Source organism: Erpetoichthys calabaricus, chromosome 1, assembly GCF_900747795.2.
Source record: "Erpetoichthys calabaricus chromosome 1, fErpCal1.3, whole genome shotgun sequence".
Taxonomy (NCBI): domain Eukaryota; kingdom Metazoa; phylum Chordata; class Cladistia; order Polypteriformes; family Polypteridae; genus Erpetoichthys; species Erpetoichthys calabaricus.
This window is the reverse complement of record NC_041394.2, coordinates 21,025,238-21,044,928: the sequence shown is the minus strand read 5'-3', so window position 1 is coordinate 21,044,928 and position 19,691 is coordinate 21,025,238. Positions and strand designations below refer to the sequence as shown.

The following is a 19,691-nucleotide window of genomic DNA, read 5'->3' as shown; positions in this document are numbered from 1 at the left end:
GAATAAGAAATCACCGATGAGAGTGACAGTCACTAGTGCAGAACAACACCTTAACAGAATTTGAATGAGACTCGCAATTCAGATTTTAACAGGACTGAAAAAGTATCTGATGACAATTTAAAAGGGGGGCTATTGTACCCCAAGTGGATCAAGCAGACCAGGGGTGTCCAACTCCGATCCTGGAGGGCTTCAGGTTTTCAGTGTAACCCTTTTTCATAATTAATGACCTGTTTGTGCTGCTAACTGACTGTTGTTTTAATTGAGTTGCTATATAAGACTCGAGACCCCTTAACTGTTTCTTTTATTCCTTAATTAGCAACCAAACAATAATGAGAGACAAAACGAGCCAAAACATGACCAGTTAACTTCGAATGAGAGCACCGACAAGCCATGGAATTAAATAACAAGCTAAATTAACAGAAGCAATCAGCGTCTAATTAAGAAAATGGATGGCGTAAAATTGGTTGGAATCTGAGGCCCCCAACTTAGCTGGTCATCGGTTGGCTCACTTCACATCTCGTTTCTATTTGGCTGCCATTTAAGGGGAAAAAAAAGCAATTCAGAGGATTGTTAAATAACAAAAGAATTTAAAATGAATGAGAAAGAAGTCAATTACCAGCAGAAATTGATTACTGATTAAGAAAGTGGCAGGAAGGAAAACCTGCAACCACTGTGGCACCTCCAGGGTTCAAGTAGACAGTTGCTACTGTAGGCTAACACATCTTGGGGCCAGACATGGTTCTCAAATGAGAACACACATCTGGGAACAACTCTGTAAAACACAGATGTCAAACTCCGGTCCTCGAGGGCCGCAGTGGCTGCAGGTTTTCATTCTAACCATCTTCTTCATTAGTGACCAGTTTTTGCTGCTAATTAACTTTTAATTGACGTGACTCAGGCCCCTTAGTTGTCTCTTTTTCTTTAATTAGCAGCCAAACAATAATGAGACACAAAATAAGCCACCACATGATCAGCTGTGCCAATCACACAATTTCTGAAAATAAAGGTGATGGTCTCGGTAAAGTCGAACTCTCAGGTCACCACAACATTTTGACGATGTTCTTAGAAAAAACAGAAAATCAACAGTTTTGGAAACGTCTGCTGTGACGAAATAAGAGCAGCAACAAGCCATGGAATTAAATAACAGGTTTAATTAGCAGCAAGAATTGGCTTCTCATTAAGAGACTGTTTGGAGTGAAATTGGTTGGAGTTTGAAATGTCAGTTTAGCTGGTCATCTGTCGGCTTGCTCACATCTCATTTCTGTTTGGTTGCCATTTAATGAAGAAACAAATCCATTCAGAGGACTGAATCCTTAAAAACAGGGCTATTAAAATGAAGGGAAAAGAAGTTAATTAGCAGTGAAAACTGGGCACTGATTAGGAAAAGGGTTAGAATGAAAACCTGCAGCCACTGCAGCCCACCAGGACCGGAGTTCGACACCCCCGGTCTAAAACATTGGAAGTGAAGAGTGGCACAATCTGTCAATGGAAAGGCTCCACCCACAGGGTTTCATTCTGAAAACCCGCCCTCAGTTTTCTCCAGCCTGTGCACTTTAAATGTTTTGGGGTTACAGTGTCCCATTCCTACTCACGTCGTTCATTTTCTAACCCACTTAGTCCTGAACAGGGTCACTGGAGACTATCCCAGCTAGCATAGGGCACAAGGCAGGAACAAAACCCTGGGCAGGGTGCCAGTCCATTTCAGGGCAAACACTCACACACATCCCAACCACATATTAAGGCGATTTAGTGTTGCCAATCCACCTAACCTGCATGTCTTTGGATTGAGGAAAGAAACCCAAAGGCCAACTCCACTCAGGTAGGACCTGGGAAGTGAACCCTGGTTATCTTACTATGAGGCAGCAGCACTACCACTGCGCCACTGTACCATCCTTTCTATTCATGTATTAGACCAGGGGTGTCCTGGAGGGCCACAATGGCTACAGATTTTCATTCAAACCCTTTAACTTCTTTTGAATTAATTTTAATTGACTTGGTTTTTAAGAGTTGTTTCCCTGAAATTCTTCATCGTTCCTCTGATTTGCTTCATTTCTTTCCTTAAACGGCACCCAAACAGAAATGAAACGTGAAGTGAGTGAGCCGACAGAAGACCAACTAAGTCAGGGCCTCAAACTCCAACCAGTTGCTTCATTAGGCTCTGATTCTTGTCGTTCATTAAACTCGTTCTTTAATTCCATGGCTTGTTGCTGCTCTTATTGTGCAATAGCAGACATTTCTGAAATTGTGGATTTTCTCTTTTTCTAAGAGCAGATCAGCATTCTTGAGACCTTCAACTTTCTTTATTTTCGGATATTATATGATGGTCACAGTTTACTGGTCCTGTTTTGGCTCATTTTGTATCTCATTGTTTGGCTGCTAATTAAGGAAAAAGAAACAATTGAGGGGTCTGAGTCTTCAAGAGCAAGTCAATTAAAATGAATTCAAAAGAAGTTAATTAGCAGCAAAAACTGGTCACTCATTAACTTTTTGAGGGCTGAATATTCTTTACCAAAAAACTCAGTTTTCTGAAAAGCACACAAGGCAATGCTTTCACAAATAAATCACCATAAAATGTCTGCTACTATGTGCTGTGGCTGCCGTTGGTGCATGTTTGGCATCTCTGGTGGCAGTGGCTGCACAGGGGCACCTTGATGTTCAGCAGGAATGCATGGTGTGCTGTCTGCCTGGCTGTCTGCTCACAGCAGGTGGGTGGCGGTGGAGGTCGCAGTGTGACGCAATATGGTTGGTACCTCCTGTCATCATAAGTGGTGGTCCTCCCAGGTGAACGCTGCAATACGAAAGTGTTCAGCGCCATGATCAGCTGGGGACCAATCAGATGATGCTGGTATCACTCACCTCCAGATCACTTGCATCACAGTCAGAGTCCTACTCAATGAAATTACATTAAACGTCCATGCCTTGCACATTCACTTTGTTCTCTTGCCAGATAGCGCTGCCATTTTAGAGGTTGTTTGTTCTTCGCTACTCACACACGCTTAGGGAAATGAGGTTAAATCAACAAAGCTATGTAACTTTCCTTCTAGCCAAGAGAGTCGAACTAAAACGTAAGGGTGGGTTTTGTTGCAGTTTATAGCTGATTACCATCCTCTGCCCCTGAATTTTGACAAAAGTGGACATCAGCCCTGAAAGAGTTAAGAAAAGGGTTAGAATGAAAACCTGCAGCCACGGTGGTCCTCCAGGACTGGAGCTGGGCACCCCTGTATTAGACCAATACATACATTAACTATGGGAAGACAGGGAGAATGAAAAATAAACTGAAAAAAAAACCACTTGACACTGTGAAGAAATAGAAAAGGTAAAACTGGACTTATCAATTCAGTAGTACCAGCTAACTGAAGCGTCAGAATGAGAGTGGTGGCAGAAGAGAAAGACACAGAAAAGCACACACAGAGACCAATACAAATACAACTTTGAGAAGCGCTTCAGTCTGCTGCAATATCACTATATGGTATAATAACAGCAAACAGAGTTGAGATAAACATTGGGGTCTATGTATACTCTGCACATTTAAACACTGCGGCTCTATTCTGCCATGGTCTATTTCTTATGACAGGAAGTCCCAAAGCCTGTAACTCCCAAAATGCCATCTAGAGGGGGAGATGCTTTTGAAAAAACCCTGGCTAGATACATAAATGTGAATTTCCCCTTGGGATTAATAAAGTATCTATCTATCTATCTATCTATCTATCTATCTATCTATCTATCTATCTATCTATCTATCTATCTATCTATCTATCTATCTATCTATCTATCTATCTATCTATCTATCTATCTATCTATCTATCTATCTATCTATCTATCTATCTAAAGGGCCATCTAGAATCTTTATAAAATAAAAGGTTTATTTTCACAAAAATGCCCTTCAACTAGAATGAAACACAAAGAAAAAAATTAGTTGCCTAAAACAATAACTCAAAGTCTAAAGAGTGATCAAAAGATGGAGCAAACAAATAGAAAAAACAATGAATTTGCATTAAGCACAGTAGAAACACTCACCAAAACTCTAAAAGCACATCTGAAATGAACCACCAGCAACTGTGGGAGACCCTCCAGATTTATAGGGTGGAGGGTAGATCCTAGCGGTGATTGGTAGGTGGTCCTGCCTTGTGGGAGATCACCCACAAAACACATGGAACACAAAACACAGGCAAAGAAAACAAAGGTGACAATAAACAAAAGTCATTACGTGCTTCTCAAAATTGAACAATAAAGAAGTAAAACCCGACTTTGAACCCCAGCCAGGGGAGGAGACCCGACTGAGATATAACACGCATTGCCAATAAGACAGTAATGTTGACTTGCTGACGTGCAGTCAGAAGGTGAATGCTGTACATCCTTACCGTTCTACTGCTGGTGCTGTCTGGCAGATTTACTGAATTTCATACTGAAATCTGCATCTCCTATGGCTATCAGGTCTCTTAACGGCGCCTTGTTGAGATGGGGTGTGACACACCATTTACTTCAAATGCATATTTTGCATTTCATATTTTCACAAATGTAGCTGCCTGTCAGCACGGTGGCGCAGTGGTAGCGCTGCTGCCTCGCAGTAAGGAGACCTGGGTTCGCTTCCCGGGTCCTCCCTGCGTGGAGTTTGCATGTTGTCTGCGTGGGTTTCCTCCGGGTGCTCCGGTTTCCTCCCACAGTCCAAAGACATGCAGGTTAGGTGCATTGGCGATTCTAAATTGGCCCTAGTGTGTGCTTGGTTTGTGTGTGTCCTGCGGTGGGTTGGCACCCTGCCCGGGATTGGTTCCTTGCCTTGCGCCCTGTGTTGGCTGGGATTGGCTCCAGCAGACCCCCGTGACCCTGTGTTTGGAAAATGGATGGATGGATAGCTGCCTGTTCTTTCAAGCTTACAATGACTCCAACATGGCCGTCATACAAGGCACCTGTTCATTTTTACTCCTCGTCCATTGGTGTCTTTGAATGACAATGTATGATCTGATTTTACAGAAAGCTTTATCGCTTTACAAATGCAATGTGCCCTCTGTACAGGCGACACTGTATTTAAGAGTGGTCTTTTTAGGAGTCTTTTCAGATGTAGACAGTCTATCATAATCAGAAGCTTGCTCTCTGTTGGACCAGGTTAGCGAGACAACCACCGCACTGTGCAGTTCAAAATTGTCACCCCTACTTTGAGTCCCACCTTCATGAGACGTTTGATTGTTTTAGAAATGTGACACTCAGTGAGCCGTCTGATTGTTTCCCCTCATTTGTAAGCAAAATTCACTCACGGTTGTCTCCAGATGTGTGTTTTATATGTCTGGCTCTGCAAGACTACCTTAGCAGAGGATTCTTAGGCCTTACAAATCACAAGTAACACTTTTGAATTGGGCCCATCTAGCTGTGTCTATTAATCAGTTGCTACTGTGTAACAAGACTTAGACTTTAACAAACACTGTGTCTGGCCTTAGCAAGATTAAGAAAGCACGGATGACAGTTAAGACGAGGGTCTACCTATAGTGTGTCAATTAGACAGTCGCTACTGTGGAACAACACCTTAACAGAGGCTTATTAAGACTTACAGGTCACACTCAAATTGGGACCACCTTTGCGTCGGTGTTACGGGACCTTAACAAACACTGTGTCTGGTCTTAAGACTCAACGGGCATTAATGAGAGAAGAGGGGCTATGAATTAGACAGCTATCAGTGTGAATACGCCTTAACAGAGGCTTTCGTAAGCCACACTTGAGAAGAGGAGATGGATTTAGTAAAGTGCATACATTTGCAAAGTATTCACGTTTTACACTTTTTGTTATGCAAAAATCATTTAAATTAATTTTTTTTCCCTCATCAGGCAGCACTCAATACCCCAAATGATGAAGGAAATTTTTGATTAATTAAAACAAAAAACCCCAAATATCCTAATTGACACGAGTATTAGTCGGTGCTTAGTTGAAGTCTCTTTGGCAGCAATTATAGCCTGAAGTCTCCTTTGGTTTGACATGACAAGCTTTGCACACCTGGATTTGGGGATGTTCTGCCATTCTTCTCTGCCGATCCTCTCAAGCTCTGTAAGGTTGGATGCCATCAGTTGGTAGACATCTATTTTCAGGCCTCACCAGAGATTGGGTTCAAGTCCGTGCTTTTGGTGAGCCCATTTGGAACCTTAAGCGGTGTTGACCAACATCTCCCCTCATTGTCCATAGCAGGTAGTCGGAATTAGTAGACTTTGACACACTGGAGGGACCATCCCCATCCCCTTTGTTTAGTCCGAAGCATGCAACCCTTCAATAGCACAAATGGTGTCCCTTTGGGGGTCCACCTCAGTGTCTGAAGTGCACACACCTTCAGAAACACAGACAGCGCTCTTGTGTATACACTGTGAAGCCCCAGGCGCGTACAGCCACCCTAACCCCGACACAGACAGGCAGGCCACAGGTTCAGCACACATCACGCACTTTATTTACAGTTGAGAAGCACTTTAGCCTGCTTACCACAGCACAGTACAATACATAAAGCACAGCACACAAGGCACAGTCCTTCCGCCTCGGCTCCCCCTCAGGCTTTGTGCTCTTCCTCCTGACTCTGGCCAATAAGTGGTGGCGACTGGCTCCTTTTATAGGGCACCCGGAAGTGCTACCAAATAGGGCCCTGTAAAAGTCCAGGCGCCCCCTGTCGGAGGCTATGGGGCCCGGCAGGGTTGAGCTTCCATGCTCACACTCACACTCCGTGGCCCTGCTGCAAGCCAAGAGGGCTGCCCTCTGTTGGTCCGGGGGAGAAACAGCCTTGTAAGTAGTCTCTCCCCTGGTCATTCCATACTCAGGGCATACCGGCCGGGTAAAGGCTGCGGCTGTCCGTCGAAACACACAATTGACATTATTATCATACTTTAACAACTCAGGGGGGTTTTTCCTCTCAAAGTCCAGATCACGTACCCCTTAATCTTTCATAAATGGTGCCTCCAGATCAGCCTAGGTTGATGTAAGAATGACGCTATATAGCGCCTGACCCGACACAGATTGGACACGGGAGGCACGTGTAAAATAAAACAAATTCTTTTTATTTTCTTCGTCTTCCTCGTATCCACAGACACAACACAGTCGCAAGCACAACTAACACACAAAAGCACTTCTCTCTCTTCCACCACCACTCCTCCTCCACAAGCATTGTCCTCCTCCTCCTCCCGACTCTGGCCGCCGAGTGGTGGTCGCTGGCTCCCTTTTATCAGGCACCCAGACGTGCTCCAGGTGGTTGATTATCGACATCCGGCTGCACTTCCGGGTAAGGTGAATCCAGTACCCAAAAGGGGCCAGCCGCTCCTGTTGCAGTACCCCCTGGTGGTACCTGCTGAACCCCACAGAGCTGCACAGAACTCCAACCCCCATGAAGCCCTGGGGAGTCCAAGGCACCGCTGCAACTCAGGGAGGCTGCCATCTAGCGTCCAGGGGGAGATACTGGGCTTCCCACCCTTGTCGCCCTGGCAGATGTGCTGAAGGGGCATCCCGGCCAGGCATGGGCCCCGGCCATCCGTTACAGTTGCCTAATGGATTGACCAACTCTGGGCTGGACCACTTAAGGACATTCACAGAGTTGACCCTCCTGTGTCACTCCTGTGTTGTTTTTCCTTTATGTTCTGTTAGAAGGTACACCTTTGCCCAGTCTGATGTCCATAATGCTCTGGAGCAGGTTTTTTTTTTAAAAATATCTCTGCACCTTGCTCTGTTGAGCCTTACGTCAACAAAGACTTGGCAGTATGATGCTGCCACCACCACCACCAAGTTTCACAATTGGGGTGGTATGGCACAGGTGATTGGTTATAGGTGCCTGGTTTCCTCCAGACCTGACACTTATAAATCTGAGCAGACAGTTCAATGTTGATTCTCACAGTCTGAGAGTCATTAAGGGGCTTTTTTTGCAAACTCCAAGAGGGTTTCCATGTGTCTTCTGACCACTCTGCCATAAAGCCCATATCGGAGCAGGACTGTAGTGATGGCTATCCTTTTGAAAGTTTCTTCTTTCTGCACACATGTTCTCTGGAGATCAGCCAGAGTGGCAGTCGAGTTCTTAGTCACGACTCTTACCAAGGCCCATCTCCCACGATTGCTTAGATCTGCCAGATGGCTAGATCTACGAAGAGTTGTGGCCATTCCAGACACCTTCCATTTAAGAAATATGGAGGCCACCGTGCTCTTGGGAATCCTCACTGCTCCAGGAATGTTTTCATAGCCTTCTTCAAATCTGTGTCTCAACACACTTTGCATGTGTTAGGTAGCCAAAGTCAAAGCCATACGCTCCCCGCAGAGGTGGTGCTCCGTGTTTTGAAGAAGGGGTTTCAGGGCTGACAGCAATACACGCCGTTGTAATTTCATTTTAAGCAAGTCTGCTTTGGTAAAATTTGGCCGTGATTGTTTCTTTAAAGTACTTCCTTTTATCATGTTTTGTTATGAATCCAGATATAAATAAATCCAAAGGCATGAAACATCCATAAAAGTCTGAGGTTTGTAAATCTCAATAAGGAAAGATGGGACTCATAAAACCTCTGGACCAAAATAACAAGACTAATGCATGTAGTTTATTTCATTAAACAAACAAAAAAACTCCAAAGAAACTATAATAATTCAGAAATATAACTCAAAGACTGCAAAATAAAACTATAAAAGTCAAAATACCAAGGAACTAAAACATAAATACAAAACAAATAAAAGATACTAAAGAAACCTGAGCATCAGTTGGCTTTGCGGCCTAGGAACCAAGTTACCCAAACTATTCTCTAACATTTCAGTAATTATTTATCGCTCTGATCTTTCTGATCATAAAATAGGTCATTACGATAACAGTTGATGAGAAGAATTCATAATTAATTGCAGAATTGCAGTATTTGAGGGATCCTCCAGAGTGTCTTGTTCTCTTTCACAATTTGGCTCAAAAACTAATCAGCACATCGTCGTCTCATAACAGGCTGAAGTTTCGAGTTTGTTTTATTTCCATCCAGCTGTTTTAGTACTAGACCGTCCTCAAGAAACTGTGACACACACAGACAGACAGACACACACACATACACATGCCCATCATTGAGATATCGATGTTTTCGGTTTTCGGGATCGGAATTTTTGATGAATCTAAAGCTTTTGCTTAAAATATAAAGTAGAGGATAAAAGAAAAACACGGGCAGTCCAACCACAATCCAAAAATTTAAGTAAAAAAAGAAATAATGAATCCAAACCTTAAATGGTCAACAGTCCAATGAATTTAGGGAAGCACAAAAAAGGAATCAAACAGCAAAAGCAGGAATAGTTAACGCTGCAGCAGTATGCTTGGTGGTATAATGTAGTCTCACAAATAGCCAGAAGTGGCATTAAAAGCAGACCTGAATCCCACCAGCAGGCCCATAAAAGGTGGACACCAAAGGCAGCCTCGTTTCCACTGGAGTAGCGGAGTTTGGCCAACATCTGGCCAAAGTGCGCTTCATTCTCAAAATTCAAAAGGAAATATTCTGTAAAGCTCAAAACCACCCTCAGAATTCCTCATAAGGGATTGGATCGCTGTCAGCCACTGGCTTTTACAGAGAAAAGCCACGTACAATCTTTATAAAAAAAGGATTAATTGGAAAAAGGTAGGAGTATGCAATAAAAAGAACACTTGAGCAAAATAAAATATTCTTGAAGGAGCAGCCTAAAAGGGCAATCCAAGGCGAACAAGGTCCAAATGGAAATCCCCATGCAAAATCCAAGAACCAGTATGAAAAGTCAAAAACCAGAGCAAAATAAAAAAAGAAATTTTCAATGCTCACAAGAGCCACCTAAATCCACCACAGCACATCCAAATGAACTGTGAAGGGACTTCGGTTCCCAGCCTGCCTTTATAGGCCTGGGGGGCGGTCCTTTAACGGTGATGGACAGATGACCCCGCCTCCCAGAGAATCCTCCCACAAAATACATCAGAAAACAGGATAGCATACATAGAAACTAAGTAATGCATAAATAGAATATAATTAACAGAAAATGAATAATTTGACAAATAAATGAACAGGACAATATTAATCAGAAACAACAGAAAACAGAGAATAATAATGAAAAAGAAAATTAACTAAGCAAACAGAAAAAAAATGTAAACATACTTCGGACTAATAAAAATTGGAAAGTAGCAGCCGACAACAGTTTAGAATAACAAGTCAGAAACAAGCCTGGTGAAAACCAGTAAAACAATCCTGTCTGCCACCAAAACCAGAATGTTTCATTGCTTGCCATTTAGAGAGCAAATGCAATTTAAAAGATAGCACAGAGAAGTCAGAATTCACACAAGGGTCATAATGAGGAAGACTACAATTGAATTAACAAAGTCTTATAGAGTGACATGTGGCCACAGTCGTAGCAGTAAGTTGTGAGTCAAATGGGGTACTTGTAACCAGAGCCCAAAAACATGTGACGAACATCGCAATTAGTGGGATGTCAAAAATGTCGTAAGTAGTAAATTCAAAACTAACAATAAGAACTGAAGTAAAGTTTGTTTTTTCTTTTGTGAATCCAATCTTGGACAACCAGGAACATGTTGTGGCAGCTTTTAAAATATCACTACCACAATTTCTGCAATTTATCTTTCTTGTCACCAGTCACCGCCTTGTACCTTATAACTGTATATTTATATATACATTCATTCATTCACAAATCTGCATTATCCACTTTAGGCTCACCGAGGGCTAGGATCCTGTCCTGACAGCACTGGTGTGTTACCACCTTGAACCAGTGTGCCCGTCATGCACATACACCCAATGGCACTCATTCATACCGTGGCTAATGGGAAATCACCAAATAAACAAACCTGAGTACCTGCAGGTAAGGCAGCCATCTGCGAGCAGATAAACCTGAACACATTTCACCCTAGAAGGCACATCCAGTGTCTTCAGAAAGTATTCAGACGCCTTCACTTTCTGCACACTTTATTGTTTTGTGCATTTCATTTGAAATGGATACATTTGCAATTTTCACCCATCGTTCGACACTCAATAACCCATAATGATAAAGTGAAAACATGCTTTCATAAAAGTCTGCAAATTAATTAAAAATCAAAAGCTGAAATCTTTCATTCATATAAGTATTCAGACCCTTAATTCAGCACTTGCTTGGCAGAAGCCCCTTTGGTAACAATTTCGGCTTCTTTTTGGGTAATTCTCTACAAGTTTTACACACTTAGATTTGTGCAGTTTATCCCATTCCTTCTGGCAGATCCTCTCAATCTCCATTAGATTGGATGGAAAGTGCCTCTTCACAGATGTTCTATTAAGTTTAAGTCCGGACTTTGGCTGGGCCACTCGAGGACACTCAGAGACTTGTTCTAAGGCTTTGTTTGCTGTATACCTCAAGTTATTGTGGTCGTGAAAGGTGAAGCATCGCCCAGATTTGTAGTTGTGTGAACTCTGGAGCAGGTTTTCCTCAAGAACCTCTCTGTATTTGGCTGAATTCATCCTTCCCTCACTTCTAACCAGTCCCCCCGTCCCCACCAGTGAGAAGCACCCCCATAACACGATGGTGCCACCAACATAATTCACCATAGAGATGGTATTAGGCAGGTAATGGGAAGCGCCTGGTCTTTGCCAGACATAATACTTGGAGTTCTACCCAAAGAGTTCAGTTTTTGTCTCATCAGACCAGAGAATCTTTTCCGTTATTCTCTCAGAGTCCTTTAAATGCCATCATATGCCTTTTATTCAAGAATCACTCCCATCTATCCACTCTACTATAAACACTGATTGATGGAGTGCTGCTGAGATGGTTGTTCCCCCGTCAGGTTCTCTCATCTCATCATGAACATCTGAAACTCTGTCAGTGTGACCCTGGGTTATTTGGTCACCTCTCTGCCCAAGACCCTTCTTCCCTGGTTATTCCGTTTGGCCAGACAGCTAACTCTGGTAAGAGTTCTCCATTTCTCAATTATTGTGGCCTCTGGGCTTCTGGGAACACTCAAAGCTTTAGAAATGGTTTTATCCCCTTACCACAATTTGAGGTCTACAGAGAGTTCCTTGGATTTATCCTGACATGCAGTGTACCTTTGTAAATGATGTCTGGTCTGTTCAGTTTGCCACAGGTGGCCTCCAAGCAAGTTCTCGACACATCTCAAGGAGAATTAAAGCACAGAGGATGCACCTAACCACACCCTGGAGTACCACAACAAGGGATCTGAATACTTCTATGAATGAGAGATTTCAGTTTTTGAATTTTAATACATTTGGAAACCTTTCTAAAAACATGTTTCACTTTGTCATTATGGGTTGGTGAGTGTTGATTGATGGTCAAAAATTGCAGATGCGTCCATTTAAAATGAATTCTACAACTCAGTACATTGTGCAGAACATGCAGGTGTCTGAATACTTTCTGAATGCGCACTCCATAGCATTCATACACACACCATAGTAAATTACAACTACATGGCATACATGAAAGAAAATGACGAACAGAGGAACTTCCACAATGATACAGTACCCAAAGGAACACAGGGAGAGCTCCACATGGGTTTGGGGTTTGAGCTCAGGGCGCCCCACACCACTGCTCCATTGTACTTCTGCTAAAGTTATAAGTGCATAAATAAAGTAATGCTGCTTTCTTGCTCCCCTTACTATTTAACTGCCTCTGATTCCATTTGAAGATGTTTCAAGCCTTCCTGATGTGCCCCAAAGAAGAAACCCCTCAAAGTTTTGGACTGGCTTAGACCACCATGGTGTTATCTTGAACTTCAGGGTTGGTCTTTAGCACTAACTGATGTCCTTCTCTTTCTACATATGCTGTGCCGCAGGCCTATGGCATTGGAGTGATGAGGAAAAGGCAGGACCCCATCTCTCTGGAGGACAGGGACAAGCCATACGTCTGTGACAGTAAGTGCAACTTACAACCAACCTCTGAGAATGGCAAAGACGAGCATAAAGAAGTGGTGTGAGTGAAGCACATGAGCTGTAAGGTGCATGAATGTATAGACTTTAACCGGGGATGCGGGTCTGCAATATGATGAGTGTGACATGTGTTGTGAGCGGAGTGTAAAGTGAAGACCTCATTCACTTTTAATCTTCGGTGATGAGGGTGGGATTCACCGGTCCAGAAGCTGTGATATGTCATTGCTGTCTTGGAGTTTGTGAAAATACCTCAAAACCTCAAGGTGAATTATGGAGACCTTTATCACCCAAATCAAAGCGGGTTTTGTGACTAATACATTAGCAAATATTTGTAAAAGTTGAAGCCCAAGCTGAGGAACAGGGAGTCCAAGGGGGAGACTGAAGAGGTGGTCTTGTGATGGTCATGGTTCAACAGTTAATACATAAATAGTGCCAGGCTCCATTCATGTTAATCAGTTTCAAGCTCTTTGTGTCTTGATGTACTTGTGTAGTTGTAAAGTCTGTAATTATATTTTACTTTAGAACTTGTCACAGCACTGAACACAATGGAATTTATTTGCAGTTTATGGTTGAATGAAAACTCCAGAAATAAACTAAATATAATTTCAATATTTCAGCTGCTGACGAAAGCAGTAGATTGTTTATCCTTAACCTTGGACATCACGCTTAACCACCTTAAATATAAATTGTGCGATGACATTACATGTCACAATGATGCTTGTCCTGAAATGGGAGTCGACAGCATTGCCACACACAATGTGATCGCAGATGGGAAAATGGCTGGCAAACCAGCAGAATTTGCAAAGAAGAACTTTCGAAAAGTTTTGACAAGAACAGGCCACTTAGCCGCAAAACAAGCTTGTCACTTTCTATTCACCCATCAAGTTAAGATCTGAAGTTCCCCAATGTATAGTTATCTACTGCTCTGCTTGGTGACCTATCTTCTGTGTTAATTGTTCTCTTTTTGAAAACACAATTTCCACTGGGGTGACATTTACCCTTAGACGACATACAGTACTGGTGTCTCCATGTTCTTGTTGAACTAATCAAATAAAGAAAATCTGGTGTGCAGTCTGCAGGCAGAAAAGCACAAGATCTTCAGCAGCAACTCGTAACCGTAAAAGAGCGGCGTAATGTGGCAGTCAGACCTCATTTGTAGATGGAGACAACATGAACTTGTTTAACGCAAAGGATGGAGGTCTTAAGTGAGAAGTCGTCAATAAATACCCAATAATGATAAAAGAAAAGGCCAATAGAGCCATCAGAACCACACCTCAACAAATTAGAAACTTGGGTACCACGTGTGGGGAACAGCCCGGACACAGACAGGTAGACATGTTGGTTTCACCACACACACGTTTATTATACATTATATTTACAGTATAAGTGCACAATCCCAGTGCCTCAGCACCAATCACCCCTTAAGTCCTTGGCCACACTCACAAAGCCTTTATAGTCTCTCGTCCGCCTCCACTCCTCTCCACCAAGCTTCGTCATCTTCAACCCGAATCTTGCCCCTGACTGGAGGGAGGCGGCCCCTTTTATACACCCTGGAAGGTCTCCAGGTGCATCCTGAGGGCTTCTGTAGCCACACCCCTGTGTGGCGGAAGCTCTAGCGGTGTAACCGGAAGTCCACCGGGTGTCCCCAATCCTCTTCACCCCCCCAGCACTTCCGGGTGTGGCGGAAGTACTGAGGTCCAGGGCTCCCAAGGCATTGGGGTGCCCCCTGGCGGTGACCACGGGGCCCCACAGGGTTGAGCTTCCAAGCTCTGTACCCGTGGCCCCCACAGCAACCAGGGAGGAGGCCCCCTCGTGTTCTGGAGGAGGCACAAGCCCTCCTCCGGTCCTCCTGGGCATTCCGGCCGGGCATGAACCCCCGCCGGGTACCACACACGTTAATCATTTGCTGTAACTTTACATCACGCATCAAACAAACATTGCAATACATGAAATGACATCTTTTGTCTTTCACTGTTATTTAATAATGCCGCGATTCCCAGATGATCAAAGGGCAAGTTTGTTTGCTAAGCAGCCAAGCTGCTTCCTGGTTGAGATAAAATGTATGAGAAAACGTAATCCAAGGCATCAAATTCATGCTGTCACCATAGGCTTGGGTTTCAAGAAATTACAGATTACCCGTTATTTGAGTACTGACCATTCATTTTTACACAGTATGGGGATGGCCCACCTTACTTATAGGACTGCACCTCCAGTTAAGCACTCACTTCCTCTGTTGCTTGACTTATAAAATTGTCTTCTGTCCTGATTGGTTAAAGTTCACCCCCAATTTTCCTACATATTTCAGAACTGGTCCAGTCCCTATTTCAAGGAGCCATGTCACATAGGTTGCAGCACACTGTAGCTTGTGGAAGAAAAAATGTTAGTGCTTTTGCCATCATAGGAGTGGTAGCATGCTTTAGCGCCGTGGAATAGCCTGCTAAGGAAAAGTTAGGTTAAAATGTAACGTCTTTGTAAATTGTATTGTGCAAGATAAAAAAAGAATGGAATGCTAAACATTTGAAATTGCATATACGCAAGAAACTGCAAAGGCTCAATGGAAATGTGTAGGGGAATCAACTTTAACCAATTAGAATAAAGGAGGTAAAGTGTGCAACGCTGAACAGTACATGCAGGTAAGAAATAAGCAAATCAATGAAGTATTGCGCAATGTGATTAATCCGAGCTCCTGAAAGGACTAGTCACTAAAAATGTTAGCTTTTTATCACATGTTGTGCACACCTATTCTGATAATGAAGTAGTTATAAATAAGATTTTGTGCCTCTGTTTGAAGACCATCCTGCCCGCTATGCAGCTGGCCACAGGGATGCTCCTTTCTCATGAGAAGAAAATAAATGAGCTCTGGCGAGCTTCCTCCTGCCCGGGATTTTTTCTGTCTGACTTTCTTCCACAAGCTTAAGAAACATAACAGAGAATATGTTGAAGAGTAAGTAATGAACACACACACACACGCACATACACACACCTAGGTGGGTAAAGGCTGATGCGCACTGTAATATTAAGCCACCACGTACCATACTGTCTATGCAGCCTGCTTACTTCACGTGACTGAATGTGTTTAGTTTCAAATTATATAATGAATATTTAATTTTAAAATAAATATTGTAAAATAAGCACAAGAACACTGTCAAAGATTTGGGGGGATCCCCAATCTACTGTCGCACAGTATATTGAGTTCAAAATGGAACTGGAACAAAAGAAAATGAGGGTAGTATATATAGGTGGATCTGCAGGAAGTGATGTTATGAAGAGGCGTGATCTTGAGGGTCGGAACCAGAAGTGATGTTATTGGGTGGTTTCTTAAGTTGTTCTGCCAGGAGAGAGTAAAGGAGAGTTAGAGGACAGCGCCAACCCCTGGTTCGGCGGGTAACTGCATCTATTTGAGCCTGTAAACTGTCTCCCAAGTGCACGTGTGTGACTATATATTGAAATATAAATACTAGCTGGACTTTGGGACAAAAAGCAACCCGCAGACTCCCTAGCAGTTTTACTATATTGGTGAACTTGCAGAGGTGTCAGCTAAGTGGGCCAGCACAGGTCCGTATCCTGTCCGCGATGGACGTGTAGTCGAGTGCAGCTGTGGCACAAATTGAGCGGCACAGGCTGGAACCTGCCTCAGGCAAACATTTCGTAGCTCGTTCTGAGAACGTACAACGTGAATGTACCACAAGGCCGAGTTTGTCTGTTTGGGTTGGGTGAGAAGTGAGGTGCATGAAAGAGCTGAAAATTTTTTAAAATGCATGCATGCACCATCTCACCAAGTGCAGGTCACACTTGTATAAGCTTCTACTTCTTCTGTAGAATTCACACCAAGTCCCGTGGCTGTAATTGAGGGTGAGCAGCATGGACTGCTCCATACACACACACATCTTTTGTAGAGAGAAGTGAGGTGCATGCAAGTGCAAAAAAAAATTAAGAGTGCATAAATGCGCCATCTAGTGGCTGTAGTTCACCATGAGCAGAGCGGACTGCTCCATACACACACGCACAGGTCTTTCATTTATATATGTCTGATATTTAAATATAAATATAAAAAAATATATATTAAATATATTAAAATCAATATTGAATATTAAAGCCATTCATTTGATTCAATTTCATTTTCATTTCACTCTACATTTGTGTGTTGTGACCGTTGCCAAGGAAGCAGTCAGGAGCAGGAATAAATGTTGGGGTACCACCCCCTGTAACCCCCATTAATTATAATGAAAATTGAAAGAAAAGGCAAAACAGGTGCATGATGGACCGCAAAAAAGTCACTGATTTAAAATCAGCCAACAGCACTTTCAGTCCCTTTGTCTCTCATGGCTTTGTAGTTCTTAACAAACTTGGGTCCTGGTTAGCAATCAGATGCCACTTTCCTGGGTTGCCACTTTGTACGGCGGAGTGAGTAGAAGGGGCAGAGCTCACTCCAGGTGTCACAGCTGGACCGAAGTGCCCACAATGGGTGTCTTCTCCAGATTGTGGAAAAAGTAGGGGACACCCTCTCCTTAGAGTGGTAGTGCTTACCTCAGCCGAGCTTGTCTAGGGACCCCTGAACACCCATGCATGACAGTGTCTAAAAAATACTATAAAAGCTAGTGCACTTGATTGTATATTATTGCATAATACAATTGATTATTTTACAGTATATTGTTAAATCTCACTAAGGAATCTCCTGAGGTGGCACAGTGGTAGTGCTACTGCTTTGCAGTAAGGAGATTGTGGGTTCACTTCCAGGGTCCTCCCTGTGTGGAGAGCACTTTGTGTAGTAAGAAAAGTGCTATATAAATGTAAAGAATCTATCTAAAGAATTATTATTATTACTAACCGACGCCCGCCGTAGAATACAGCAGTGTAAGAATAGGAACAGAAAACAGTGAGAAAGGAATTCAGAAATCAAGAAGAAATAAATACTTCTTGAAAGACGCAATTGTGAATAGGTGTTTTGGTAGAGAAGACAGATAATGAGTCGAAAGATCTATCCCTAGAAAAAGCCACAACTGACCGTGGCTAAAGACTGGTATCAGGTCTGTGTTCTGGTGTTTGGGTATCCGACAGTGCATGTAGAATTTCCGGCTAAGCAGGATTACATGTGAAAGTGATAAATAAATCAGGCTTTCCGAATTTACGTATTATGGCCATGGCATCCTGATAGTTTTGTTGCATGTATCTTGGACTTCCTGGAAATGTGGACGGTAATATTATCATTTTGCCTACACATACGTTGTTATTTTCAGTGTTTGCTTGCAGTGCGTCTGATAGTCCTTTGTATTGTTCCACACGCAGATCTTGTTGATGTAATCTGTTATAGTTGAGATGCGTGCCCTCTGTTTTAACATACGCATGTACGACGTACTGTTGGAATAGTTAGTCGCTGGAGTGCAAAATACTAAATGTATTCCTCATTGCTAATCTGTATGCGTAAAATTGCCATTGAGTAAGCCTTATTTGCTTGGTGGTTCTTTTATCGGGAACATGTTGTAAATCTTTGTGCCAGCCAAAGAATAAGGGGAATAAAAGTGGGTAGACCATAGGATCGCAATTCATATTGAGCGTGGAAATCTGTTTACAGGCGTTGCCTATGGGATAGATGCAAATGTCCCTTTCGGCAGGCAGTTCGCCATCTTCTCCGACAAAAAACGCTGCAACGTGGTGTGACATTTCGGGGCATTGTATCGTCGTAAATCCTGCCTAGGGTTTTCCTTGAAAACCATTCGTACAGATGCTGTTGGATTAGAATGAGCGATTTCATGCATGTGTTTGTATGATTTAGCGAAGGGGTTGATGGTTCTGAGCATGGAATCTAGCTGGAGAAGTACATTTTCGCTGCATGCGGAGTTTGCTTTATTTTGTAAGTGTACTTCAGTAGCTTGCGCTGTGTCAAAAACATACAACTGTCCATATCCTGGAGAGGTAGAAGTGTTAGCATATAGTGGGGAGATTTGGTGATAAATTTGCCCGTGTATTTTAAAACAGTATGGTCCATGGCCATGAGGTTGAGTTATCTGTGCACCCATGGAAGCAAACACTTAAGAAGAGTTGTGTTCACGATAATTTTTAGCTTCTGATGTTTGCTGTGTAAGAAGCTGTTGTAAAGACACAGGAGCCGCAGGCAGCATGGGGAAGGGTTTGGAAGAGGACGAATAAGAATCGAGAAATACCATGTAGGCTGTGTGTGGGCGGAACCGGTTTTGAAGTGGAAGCAGGACGAACCAGAAGAGAAATATATATAAGAGATTATTATTAAGTACTGATAACTAACTAAATTGACCGATCTTCTTCAAATCGGTTATATAGTGTTTGTCGTGTTACAGGCTATATGACTATTGTTTGTGCTCCGTTTTGTCCTGAACTTATCCCCATATCCTTCAAATGGAAGTACTGGCTGGCGCATTCCATACCAAATGTTTTAATTTTTTAATTGGTCCACTTTGAGGTTTTCCCAGCCAATCCAATGCAGTGCAAGCCAGCAAAGGCCACAAAACGTCCAGAACTATTTTCTCCCTTAAAGGTAGCCACAGTAATTTAACATAAATAAAAAGAAGAACACAGATCAATATCAGGAAGGAGTCAAGTACAAGATATAGCGCCAGTCAAAAAGTGGCCAAGCAGCATTTTGATCATTATCCACCACTGTGGAGGACCATCTGATGGCACTCCAGATGAGATAACCACCAATGAAGTCCTAAGTGTGCTCCTGTCACTTTATGGGAAACAGGCCAGCAGCCTGGTGTTCCTGTTTCAAAGAAGCACAGAGTCTTGGGGTGGAAAAATCTGACCTGTTGTTTGCCAGCTTCGTACTGACCAGAGTCTTGTGTTGAGTCCTACAGTAGGTGTAGACAGCTTGTC

General features: G+C 42.9%; 1 protein-coding gene across 2 annotated transcripts in view; it reads left to right on the top strand.

Moving 5' to 3' along the window:
- dpf1 (double PHD fingers 1) overlaps positions 1–19,691 on the top strand; it is a 412,154-nt gene that overhangs the window by 193,059 nt on the left and 199,404 nt on the right. For both annotated transcript variants that reach the window (XM_051934320.1, XM_051934323.1), the window contains one exon: positions 12,749–12,827. In XM_051934320.1, the coding sequence (XP_051790280.1) occupies positions 12,749–12,827 (79 nt within the window). The remainder of the gene's footprint in view (positions 1–12,748; positions 12,828–19,691) is intronic.